This window comes from Myotis daubentonii, chromosome 16 (genome assembly GCF_963259705.1).
Source record: "Myotis daubentonii chromosome 16, mMyoDau2.1, whole genome shotgun sequence".
Lineage (NCBI taxonomy): Eukaryota > Metazoa > Chordata > Mammalia > Chiroptera > Vespertilionidae > Myotis > Myotis daubentonii.
In genome coordinates, this window is record NC_081855.1 from 49,808,801 (window position 1) to 49,821,294 (window position 12,494).

At 43.5% G+C, this 12,494-nt stretch overlaps 2 protein-coding genes across 2 annotated transcripts; both read right to left on the bottom strand.

The window, feature by feature from the left end:
* Positions 1-3,567: 3,567 nt before the first annotated feature.
* LOC132217869 (keratin-associated protein 3-3) lies at positions 3,568-4,272 on the bottom strand. The gene has a single exon (XM_059668293.1). It carries the CDS (start codon positions 4,214-4,216, stop codon positions 3,920-3,922), a length of 297 nt encoding a protein of 98 aa, XP_059524276.1. The 5' UTR covers positions 4,217-4,272; the 3' UTR covers positions 3,568-3,919.
* A 7,131-nt stretch (positions 4,273-11,403) lies between these two features.
* On the bottom strand, positions 11,404-12,013 carry LOC132217870 (keratin-associated protein 3-1). Its single transcript, XM_059668294.1, has one exon. The coding sequence runs from the start codon at positions 11,957-11,959 to the stop codon at positions 11,666-11,668; it is 294 nt and encodes a 97-aa protein (XP_059524277.1). The 5' UTR covers positions 11,960-12,013; the 3' UTR covers positions 11,404-11,665.
* Between the last annotated feature and the right edge of the window lie 481 nt (positions 12,014-12,494).

The window sequence follows — 12,494 nt, forward strand, 5'->3', positions numbered from 1 at the left end:
ACTATACATCCTCATGACCATTTTGTAACTACCAATTTGTGCTTCTTAATTCCTTCACCTTTTCCACCCAGTCACCCAAAATCCTCTCCCCTGACAACTGTCAAGTTGTTTTCTGTATCTGTGAGTCTGTTTTTGTTTTGTTCATTTATTTTGTTATTTTGATTGGCACATGAATGAAATCACAGTATTTGTCTTTCTCTGTCTGACTTATCTCACTCAGCACAATACCCTCTAGGTCCACCCATGTTGTCACAAATGGCAAGATTTCATTCTTTCTCGTAGCCTCGCAATATTCCATTGTACATATGTGCCACTTCTTTATCTATGCATTTATTTTTGGCTACTTAGGTTGCTTCCGTATCTTGGCTATTGTAAATAATGGTGTAATGCACATATGGATGCATATGTGTTTTTGAATTAGTTTTTGGGTTTATCCAGATAAATACCCAGAAGGGAATTGCTGGGTCCTTCTTTGTCTCTTGTTGTAGCCTTTGTTTTAAAGTCTACTTTGTCTGGTATAAGTATTGCTACCCATGCTTTTTTCCCCCCCTTTTCATGAAATATTTTTTTCCATCCCTTTACTTCCAGTCTGTGTGTCTTTCTGTCTGAAGTGAGTTTCTTGTAGACATGCTAGCATACGTGTGGATCTTGTGTTCTTATCCATTCAGCCACTCTATGTCTTTTGATTGGAGCATTTAATCAATTTGCATTTAAAGAATTGTTGATAGATATGTATTTATTGCCTCCTCCTCCTCCTCCTCCTCCTCTTCCTCCTCCTCCTCCTCCTCTTCCTCCTCCTCTTCCTCTTCCTCCTCCTCCTCCTCCTCCTCTTTCTCCTCTCCATCTCTCCCCCCCCCCCCCTTCTCTTCCTCCTCCTTCCCTGTTCTGGGGAGTCTGGTGTAGGGCTGGGACTCCACACTCCTCAGGGGGGCCTCTATAACTGAGATATTCCTCCTGGTTTTAAATGGCCACACATGGGTGTGGGGCCAGCTCCTTCCAAGTTTTAGCCCCCCACCCCCCGCGCCTATCCCCATGTGGCTTCTTCTGTATACCCTTAGTTATAAGACTTCTGTTCAGCTAGACTTTGGGTGGTTCTCAATGATGGTTGTTCTGTAGTTCAGTTATAATTTTGATGTAGTTGTGGGAGGATGTAAGTACCCCATTTACCTACTCTGCCATCTTGACCAGGACATTTAAAAACATGCTTAATTAAAGGCATTTGCTTCCCCCTGTCCTTGCCCTATCTTTTTCTTTTTCACATGCACTGTTTTGGTTTAGTTCATTGCTTTTCCAGATTTTGACTTGTGCCTTTATATATGTTACATATATTATACATGTAATCTTATCTAATAAAAGAGAAAAATGGTAATTGGCGTACAACGATACCCTTTTCATTGGCTAATCAGGGCTATATGCAAATTAACTGCCAACTAAGATTGGCAGTTAACTGCCAACAAGATGGCGGTTAATTTGCATATGTAGGCACAATGCAGGGAGGTGAAAGGGAAAGCAGGAAGAAGCCCCCTGCCACTGACAGTGATCGGAAACCCAGGGGGGAGCTAAGAGCTGGGGGGCAGGGCAGAGGCGGCCCTGGGGCCGCCTTTGCCCTGCCCCCCAGCCATGATCGGAGAATCAGGCGCCTTTGCCGCCCTGGCCAGTGATAGCAGGAAGTAGGGGTGGAGCCAGGGATGGGAGCTGGACACGGTCGAAGCTGGCAGTCCCGGGAGCTAGGGGTCCCTTGCCTGGGCCTAAAGCGGAGCCCACGATCGTGGGGCCGCTGCAGCTGCAGGTCCCTGCTGCCCGGGCCAGACGCCTAGGCCAGAGGCGTTAGGCCTGGGCAGGGGCGGAGCCTGCAACCACGGGGAGCTGGGGGTCCCCTGCCCAGGCCTGACACCTCTGCCGGAGGCCTCAGGCCTGGTCAAGGGGCCGATCCGGTGATTGGTGATCGGAGGGTGATAAGGGTCAACTCCTCTGGCCAAGGCATCAGGCCTGGGTGGGGGGCGGAGCCGGGGATTGGGGGGATATGATGGTCCCCTTGCCCAGGCCTGAAGCCTGGGTTAGAGGCGTCAGGCTTGGGCGGGGGGTGGAGCAAGCGATCAGAGGGAGATGGGGGTCCCCTGACCAGGCATGATTCCTGGGCCAGAGGCCTCAGGCCTGGGCGGGGGCCAGAGCCAGTGATCAGGGGGAGATGGGGGTCCCCTGTCCAAGCCTGACACCGCTGGCGGAGGCATCAGGCCTGGGCAAGGGGCCGATCAGGCGATCGGAGGGTGATGGGGGTCTACGCCTCTGGCCGAGGCATCAGGCCTGGGCAAGGGGCAGAGCCAGTAATCGGAGGGGTCTGGGGGTCCCCTGCCCAGGCCTGATGCCTGGGCCAGAGGCATCAGGCCTGGGCTGGGGGCAGAACCAGTGATGGGGGGAAATGAGGGTCCCCTGCCCAGGCCTGACGCCTCTGTCAGAGGCGTCAGGCCTGGGCAAGGGGCTGATCCTGCGATTGGAGGGTGATGGGGGTCAACGCCTGAGGGCTCCCAGTATGTGAGAGGGGGCAGGCTGGGCTGAGGGACACTCCCCCCCCACCCCACACACACCCAGTGCACGAATTTCGTGCACCGGGCCCCTAGTATTATATATAATATGCCATATTACACATATATAACATGTTGTATATGTAATATATATATAATGCATATGATCTCTTAAGGCTGGGAAAAGGATCATCTGCATGAGAAAAATTAAGCAGGTTGGTAAAATGAAGTAGTCAACTAAATCATGTTTAATCAGGGTTTTAGCTCTAGTTCTCAGTTTATCACCTGAAAAGTACTGGTATTGGCATTGTATTGATTACTGGGGTAGAGCTCTGTGCTGAGGATGGTGGGAGGTAGAGAGGTATATTCCTAGTGCCCTGCTACTAGAGTGACCACTTGATGTTCTTCCTAAGGAAAAGTGAAGTCAAAATTGGGAGGTCCACAAAATGACCCAGATCTTAGAATTGAGTAGCTGTCATTTTTACTCTATGAACCAATCTATCTTTTTCTATTACAATTGGATATGGTGATTTTGTTAAGCTTCTTACACTTTTTATTTCTCGTGCATATTTTAAGTTAATGTCATAACTCTTCATTAAGCTTCTGGCTCTTTTAGTATTGGAGGCTCTGTGATGTGGTAGAAATAATTGGCCTTTAAAGTCACACGTGCAAGGAACTGAATTCTGGTTTTCTTAGTAACCAACTTTATGACTCTGAGAATGTTGAATAACTCTTAAAGCTACATGTTTCTCATCTGCTAGTGCTATTTTAAAGATTACATGAGTTAATACATGTAATTTACCTAGCAAAGGATAGGTAAATAAATGTTGGCTCACCCCCAAAATTGTATTTTTCCGAGTAAGAGGAGAGAGAAGGTGAACATAAAAGATTACCAATTAAAAGTTAGCAAGCCATGTTAGTAAGCTTGTTTCAGTCCTTCCTATCTAATAGATTCTTTCTAAAAATAACAAAATAATCATCTTACTTTTACCTTCTTAAAAACATGAAAAAATATATCAACAACACAAATAACACATATTGCCAGAGAAACAAAGTTTATTGGAAAACCCATTACGAATTTTTTTTCCCTTTATGAAAATATCCAAGACAAGAAATGGAATCCAGGAAGGAAATGACCAAGAAAATATTGAAGTCTTACAGATTTTAATGTCCTTTGATAATAGATGATATTCACCTGCCCAAATGAACCCAATGATTATCCAGCCAAAGAACCAGAACAATTTTTAAATTTTTCTTTCCATTACAATGAAAGGTAGGTTTTCCATATTTGGGCCCTCTGGTCTGCCTCGACATCTGGTAAACTGCCGAGGCAAGTGAATACTGAACAGAGAGCTTCTGGGTCCTGCATCACCAGGCGCTGAGGGAAGCGGCCCCCATCAGCAGCAGCTTGGGAGGCAGGGCTCACAGCAGGGCTGAGTGCAGGTGGTGAGGTTGATGGTCTCCAGACACGGGGTGGGCTGGCAGGAGTTGAGCAGGAAGCAGGTGGGCACACAGGGCTGAGGAATGTGGCAGGGCGGGGGGCAGTTGTCACAGCAGGTGGGCCCCAGTAACCAGGTGGTGTGTGGGCAGGTGCTGGGCAGGCAGACTCCGCAGCGGCAGCATTTGTCCGAGGAGCAGATGGTGGTGGCGGGGCCGGTGGGGACGCTGCAGCAGCAGGGAGCACAGCAAGCCATGGCGGTGGGAAGCCGGGGTGCTTTCGGTTTTTCCGAAAAGAGAGATGAGGTTTCTGAGACGCAAATGTCTCCACTGGCTTTGGGGCTCTTATATACTCTCCCCAATGGGTGTTGGCCCAACCAGAAGGCTTCCTCCTCTTGTTTATGCCACTCTTTTCCACCAAGATTCTCTAATCAGTTTGGTATTTACTTGTCCATTAAGAGTTCTTACCCTTATTAAAGTAATCATCTTTTTTACTCATAGACTTGCCATTTTTGTCATGAGATGATTACATTTTGCCTTCACTGGGTCCTGGCATGGCAAATCTTACATCAATTATGGATAATCAGACCAAGTGACAATTCAGCTATAGTTTCAGAGGGGATGAGTACAGGCATCTGACATATTTGGCTTATTTTTGGATGACATAATTCAGGTTCTGTTGAGCAAGCAGGGTGACATCCATAATGGAATAAAATAAAACCTCTTTTTATTATTTTAAATCTAGAGTGAGTTTCCAAAGGTGGTGTTACTCTATGGGTTTTAAATTTTTTTACTGTACTTTTTATTGTTATATTTTATTACTTTTTTGCTGTTGACACTATTACAGATGTCCCCCATTTTCCCTCTCTTTGCCCTCCTCCACCCAACCCCTTTCCTCTCCCCTGGCCTTCACCACAGTGTTGTGTCCACGGGCTGTGCCTATATGTTCTTTGGCTAATCTCTTCACCTTTTATCCATCCCCTCCTATCTCCTCCCTCCCCTCTGATCTCCGTCAGTCTGTTCCATGGATCCATGCCTCTGGTTCCATTTTGTTCATCAGTTGATTTTGCTCACTAGATTCTACATGTGAGATCATATAGTATTTGTCTTTCTCTGACTGACTTATTTTTTTTTAAACAGTCTCTATTCTCATGGTTATGTCAGTCTTATAGTGGTCAAAGTGTAAATTTACTGGAAGGTAGGATCCACCCAGTTGCTGTCTTTCGTTAAATGTACCATTTTTCACATGAATAATACACTGAACTTTAAAGTAAGATGAAACAGCCCAGCTGGCGTGGCTCAGTGTTTGTGAGTGTCGACCTGTGAATCAGGAGGTCGCAGTTTGATTCCTGGTCAGGGCACATGCCCGGGTGGTGGGCTCGATCCCAAGTGGGGGTCATGCGGAAGCAGTCCATCAATGATTCTCTCTCATCATTGATATTTCTATCTCTCTCTCTCGCTCCCTTCCTCTCTGAAATCAATAAAAATATATTTAATATAAATAAATAAATAAACAAATAAATAAATAAAATAAGACAAAGCAGAAATCAGAAGAAGAAATCATAAGATACAGTAGGTTCTGGAAAGGGATCTGATCAAATGTGATTTAGAACGTTGGCATTCATACAAGTCATTTCTCCACTGACTTGCTTCCTACTTCGCATGTTAGTTTTTGTATCTTGGGTGTTCAATTAGGTTGTAAATTCCTTGGAGGAATGCCCTCAACAACATTGTTCACCTCAGCTGGCCTTGGTTTGCCTTCCTGCAGGGTGGCAGATGAGGAAGTGGACCCGGATCATCCCCAATGTGGAACAGTCTATGATTCCAACATCTTCACATACTCCCCATGGTCAGCACAAAACTATTCAGATAGCGGAATCTAAATTACACAATTTGTTGGGTGGCAAATGGCTGAATAAACACAAAGTACAGATGAGTTGGTGGGTTGTTTCTGAGGGCACATTCATGAACACCAGCATGGCCTGTTGAAGTGGGAAGAAAACTGGCTAAACCAAATCAGTGGAAAATCTAAACAGCACTGGTAAATAAGCCTGCACATTTTATGAGAAAAAGAGCTTGTTACTGAAGTTGGTTCGATTTTTGCTTAAATATCAATATTTATCAGAAAGTACATCAAATACAAAGGAAGGTTGGAGTCTCCTAGGTACTTTACACTTCTGTGTTCCTGAGCATTTTTGTTTCTTAAAAATGTCCTTCCCCAATTCTCTACTTCTCAACTCTTACCCCTCAAGCATCAGCTCAGATATCTCATACAGAAACTTTAGGTGGTTCTTCTTGTTTTCTTTCTCTTCTGTGTTCTCACAAAGTGTGTTGCCCGTCTTTTCATGTAGTCCTTGTTTTATTCTGCTCTATATTATAGTTTTTCACTTATGCTTGTCCTCCTCACTCCAATGCAAACTCCTCCAAAGTGGGAATCTTGCCTTAATCTTCTTTGTCTCTGTCAAGCACCTAGGACGATGCCTGATACATAGTAGGCATTTGATAAACGTTTATTGAATTGGATTAAATTATAGATTTTACAGCAGCAAAATGATTCGTTTCACTTGTGAAGTACTTTACCGCTGTTAAAACAGTTTTACATTCAAAATCTCACCTAAATCAGACAATGAAAAAAGGTGGCTCCGCTCAGTCTTTGGGGCCCCTTCTGTGAATGTTGACCTCTATGTTAGTGTGTCAGCCTCTTTAAGGATGTATGTAAATTACTTAAAGAGGCAGGGGGAAAAATAAAAATTTACTAATAAAGTAGACACTACCACTCAGAACTTAAAATGATTCTCAGGTTAGATCTTAGTATATTTTATTTTCCAGACAGTTTTCTTCAGGTATTTACATATCCCTGTGAGGCCTCCTTTCTGGATGAGATTTATGTTGATGTCATCAGAAAGTGTACTTCCACTGGACACATTCATAGTTCATGATGTATGCATGTGTCAAGAGTTGTGGGGTCATTATAGCATTAAACATTGAGACAGTATGTGGTTTGGGGAGCAGTGGTAGTTATTTTAAAGTACTAAGGAGGTCATGATAGCATTTTTCTCTTCTCATTTGAAATCATCTTTCAAAAACACAGAACGGACACTGCAAAACTGACGGCACAGAGTCAGAACATTTTCTTCCAGAGCTTCGGATTAGAGACCATTTGCTGAGCAGCCCTTAATGACTATTGCAGTCCCTTGAGGCAATGTGGGCAAGCCCTTTGAAACATCTTTGGCTGGCACGAGGTGCTTCACACTCACAGGGCTGGATGCAGGTTGGGACAGAGATCACGCTCAGGTTTGGAGGAGGGTGGCGGCTGTGGAACCGCCAAACAATGGCGCTAGGAGTCAGGAACGCAGCCGGGTGGAGGGCAGGTGTCACAGCAAGTGGGCAGCTGCTGGGAAGGTTGACTCCAAATTGACAGCACCCGTCAGTGGGGACCCTGTAGCATCCTTGGAGACAAGCCTCCCAGCAAGACATGGGGACAGTGAATCCGGTAGATTTTTGTTTCAAAGGGAGGTTTTGTTCTACAAAGTCGTCCTCGGTGGATCTCTTATATCCACTTGTGCCAGGGACCATGGCTGCGTCCATCAGAACATCAGAATGTTTTCTGTTGTTTGTATGATCCCATACAGGTAACTCACAAGCTTGCTATTTATCAGCCATGGCATGAGCTCTCCTGCAGTTTTATTTGTGTTGCTATATTCAGACTTGCTTGTTGTTGTCACTCCCTTGCTGATGCTGGTGATTCTGAGGAGATGCAGTGATGCCATTTTTTTTTAATTTTTTTTTTTGGAGTGCAGGAAGAAGCTGGAGACTGTTGCTTCTGTCAGATAAAGAACTGTTGCTGGGGCAACAAGACCCTTCATTCTTCCTCAGGCCTTGCAGTCTCTTTCTAGCACCCCGTATTGGTGGAACCTAGTAGAAAACCAGCCAAAGGAGAAACAGAGTCTTCACCTGGGCATCACAGAGTATCACAAGTTGGACTTGGAGGTTGACAATTAGCACATTCTGTCCCATGGACGGTGCCTGGTGTAATTAGATAGTACAGCGTCCCTGTACACCCCTCACTCACTTGCCCTCAATGATGGTATCTTATAATACCATTGTGCATTTGTCAAAAACTAAGAAGCCAACATTGGTATATTGCTATTCATTAAACGTCATACTTTATTCAGATACCACTAGTTTTTTTCACGAATGTCACTTTCTGTTCCAGGACCCTATCTGAAGCACCGATTACATTAGTAATCACATCTATTAGTCTTCTCTGGTCTGTGACAAGGTTAGAGCTTAATATATTTTATTAGTTTTTCAGTCTTTCCTTGTTTTTCATCACCTGGGCAGATTTGAGGTATACTCAGGTATTTTTTAGGGTACATACTATTTTTAACCTTATTTAACAGTTGAGGAACCTGAGGCATAGACAAGTTAAATGACATAACCAAGGACCCATAACTAGTAAGTGGTAGGTATGACAGCCTAGTTTTGGAGACCACTCTCTTGACCATTATATAGGGGGCATTGCTCTGACTAGAATATAGGCTGCATGTTTCCCCAAGGTTAGTAGCCAGGAAGATTTGTAAAATTGACTATATCAGGTTATTGAGGGCTTTAGAACCACACTGAAGATCTTAGCTTTGATTCAGTAAAAAGAGACATCTTGAGTCGTCCTAGAGTTTTGAGCAATTCAGTTTAAACAATATCAGGGACAGGAGCCCTGTCTGACAGGAATATTGTTTGGGATGAGAAAGGGGCAGAGAATACTGGACTCAAGGACAACTAGGAGACTGTGGTTGTCATCAGGGGAGTGGTGGTCAGGGTCTAGGTTAGGCTAGAGTCAGTGAAGGTGGAAGGGAAGATATCAGGAATAGTTTGAAAGAAAAATGAAGTGACTGGTTTTCTATTAATTAGGTAAATAATCATTTCTATCAAGGGTAAATAATTATTAACTTTAAGGTTAGTTTGTTTTTACCTTGAACTAGGTTATTAAAACTTATCAGAAAATGGAAAATGTGTCTGAGTTGCCAAAGTAACCTTCAATGTAAGGTTAAAGACCCAGCCAGGATTTCTCCTGTACTGATATTGCTAATCAGTATTTAAAGTCTGACTTAAAAAAAAAATGATTTGCTTTCACCTTAGAAATGAAAACAGTTTTTCTAGACTCATTGTATACACTAGTTTTGTCTTAAGGCACAGAGAAAGATGAGTTACTATATACAACCAAAGACACAGTTCAGAGGGACCGTGGAGAATGTTGCCAGGGGGCATATGCGTTCTCCTGAGTGAAGAGAGCCACGTGCAATCACATTTCTGTCTGCAGAGGAGGCATATACTTTGGTGAAGTGGAAAGAGAAGGGACTTCGGATTCAGGCAGTTTTCAGTTTAATCCCTTCTTTGTCACAGTTTGTGTAACGTTGGCAAGTAACTTTCTCAGCCTCAATTTCCTCACTGTCATGGTAGGCACCTCTTAGTGTTTTTGTTAGAAATAAAGGACATATGCACATAAAGCACTTCTTCGAGTGCCCAGTAGATTCGCCAAATGTTAGCTATGACGAATGAAAGCAGTACAGTTAATAAGTGAGATGGGGTTGGTTAATGGTGTGGGGTACTTGTTACTTAAAATGCTCTGGATAATCTAGAACCATAGAATGTCAAAACTAAAGTGACTTTAGAGAGAATCTGGTCAACCAACCCATCTTACTGGTTTAAGACCTGAGACCCAAAGAGTTCAAGTGACTTGCTCAGAGTCATAGAGACAGCCGAGGTAGAGCCCAGACTAGGACACCCTTCTGGTTTGCAGGTGGGGCTCTTTAACTAGCCTTAAATGCCTGAAGGCCCACAGTGGCAGTCCCAGGACACTTAGATTTATTTTCAGTATTAAAATTAAGCTCTAAAAGTCTAAATATTTATCCCTTACAAAGATGTGTAACATCAAACTTCTTTGCTTTTGACTGAAAAAAAACAACAAACTGATATTTATAAATGTATTTATGAACAAAAACAAAAAAAATGACTAAATTACTATTTTTAAAAGCCAGTTGGGAAAATAAAACACTTTTCATGAAATAAAAGGATGGCCCTAGCCGGTTTGGCTCAGTGGATAGAGTAGCGGCCTGCGAACCGAAGGGTCCCGGGTTTTATTCTGGTCAAGGGCATGTACCTTGGTTGCAGGCACTTCCCCAGCCCAGGCCCTAGTCAGGGCTCATGCAGGAGGCTACCAATCGATGTGTTTCTCTCACATAGATGTTTCTCTCTCTTTCCCTCTCTCTTCCACTCTCTCTCTCTCAGAAAAAAAAAATCAATGGAAAAATATCCTTGGGTGAGGATTTACTTAAAAAGAAAACAAACAAACAAAAATAAATAAAAGGATGTCTTTCGGTGATAGGCTGGGAACCAGTGTGTGGCAGTAATTGTGGACCCTCTCCCTGTGTCTGGATTGCTGCTGTGGACGCTTTGGGCCATTTGATCCTCACAATAATCCTAGGACATGAGCAGAGAAGAGAGTATTATTTCTGCTGTAATAATGAGGAAGCAGAGGCTGAGACAGAAGTAAATGGCCCAAGGTCCCAAGGCAAATACCAGACAATATACAACTGGACTGCATTCTGGGTACTTTCTGCAAAAGCCTTACTGCACTTGGATTTTTCCAGGACAGCCAAGGCGATGAATTACTGGTCATCATAAAAGTTTGTTGTAGGAGGAAATGTATGTTTTCATTCCCATGATCGTGTGACTATTTCTGGTGTATAGAAAAGACTGCACTAGTCTGATGTTTTTAGTTTATTTCAATGACATGCTATTATATGTCATTTGGACTAGTAAGTTTATAAATATAGTTATGACTAATGGAAGCCAAGCCTAATTTCAGGAAATAAGGAATATTCTATAAATGCTAATATTCATAGAAGACAACATATTTAAAGAAATATATATATATATATATATATATATATATATATATATATATATATAATCTCCCAAAATTGCATAGCATTTTGAACTTGGAATTTCATTGATGACTATGACTAAGGAATTAAAATCATTTCTACATACTAGCAAAGTGATTAGTTTGTTTAGTTAGTTAAGGAAGAAAAAAAATCACTTTTAGGGGTTATAGAAATTAAAATAAATAAAATATTTAAAAAACATAGTAATCTCTAGACTCTAGCATAGTGCTTGGTGCAGTGGTTATCTTAAAAAAATATTTATTGTATAAGAAGATTCTACAAAATGACCTACTGAATTGTTTACTTTTTAACCTACCACAAAGAGCCAGTATCTAATTTTTCAATGATTCCACCATGAAAGCTCTCATTCTGCTGAATGAGAGGTGAGGGAGAGGGGGGGATGAATCTTGGATAGTAGGATGACCTGCTGTTCAGGTTTAGGTAGGCATTCTACTTTCTCTGAGAAGGAACATGGAATAAAAACCCACAAGGCCATATATGCTAAGCCAGAATGAAGTTTATTAATGAATAGTCAAAATGGTTATTTCTCAAAGAGCAGTAAAATAGCCTAAAAGACAGAGCAAAGGTCTCCAAGTCCCCCCAAAGGAGGAAAGAATGAAGAAGTTGGACTAATTCACGAAAACATGGCCCAGGGAGTAGTATGGCGTCAGCCCGCCGTGGGCAGCAGCGTGGTGAAGGCTGGGTGACGTGTAGGACGTTGAGCAGCACATCACGGAACCTGTGCAAAGCCGTGGCTGCTTAGCAGGGCTCACAGGGGCTTTGACAGCAGGGCTGAACGCAGGTCGTCACGTTGATCCCGTACAGTCCGGGAGTCGGGTGGCAGGAGCTGAGCAGCCAGCAAGTTGGCACGTAGGTGTCAGGCTCACAGCAGGGCGGGGGGCAGGTGTCACAGCAGGTGGGCTGAAGGAGGCTGATGTCGTGTGGGCAGGTGCTGGGCAGGCAGACTCCGCAGCGGCAGCATTTGTCCGAGGAGCAGATGGTGGTGGCGGGGCCGGTGGGGACGCTGCAGCAGCAGGGAGCACAGCAAGCCATGGTGTCAAGATTTGGGTTTTTGTTGGGTTGAGGAGAGAAGTCCCTTAGTGTCTCAGTGCCTCTCCCTTCTGCTCTGGCTCTTATATACCCACCTCCCTGGGCGTCACCCTATTAGCCAGGGTTTCTTCCCCATGTTTCAGCTTAAAGCTATCTCCATAAAAACCATCTAATTACTTAAGTGTTTATTACCTAAGACACACTCCTCACCTCCTAAAAGGGGGTTCGTTTGTTTTGTTGTCAAATTGGGATTCTTCCCGTTGCTGTTTGTCACAGCACCAGCGTTTCCTTTCAGTCTTCAAAGGCACCAAGTGATTGTCTTCTAATCATCACACATCGTTAATGACGGCCTGGCATGCTGGCTTTCTTCACGTCACTCCCATGTCTTCTGTCTTTTTTCACATGAAGAGAGAAGTCGGCTTTTTGATTGCTTTTCTTGCTTTTCTACCAGCAACTATGTGATACTTTTGGCTTTGTGGCTTAAAAGTGGTAAGGTTTGTAGATTTATTCTTTATTTATTTGTAGATTTATTCATTTT

Excerpts from the sequence above, each read along its gene's own strand:
- LOC132217870 (XM_059668294.1), bottom strand. The coding sequence starts at position 11,959 with ATGGCTTGCTGTGCTCCCTGCTGCTGCAGCGTCCCCACCGGCCCCGCC.
- LOC132217869 (XM_059668293.1), bottom strand. The coding sequence starts at position 4,216 with ATGGCTTGCTGTGCTCCCTGCTGCTGCAGCGTCCCCACCGGCCCCGCC.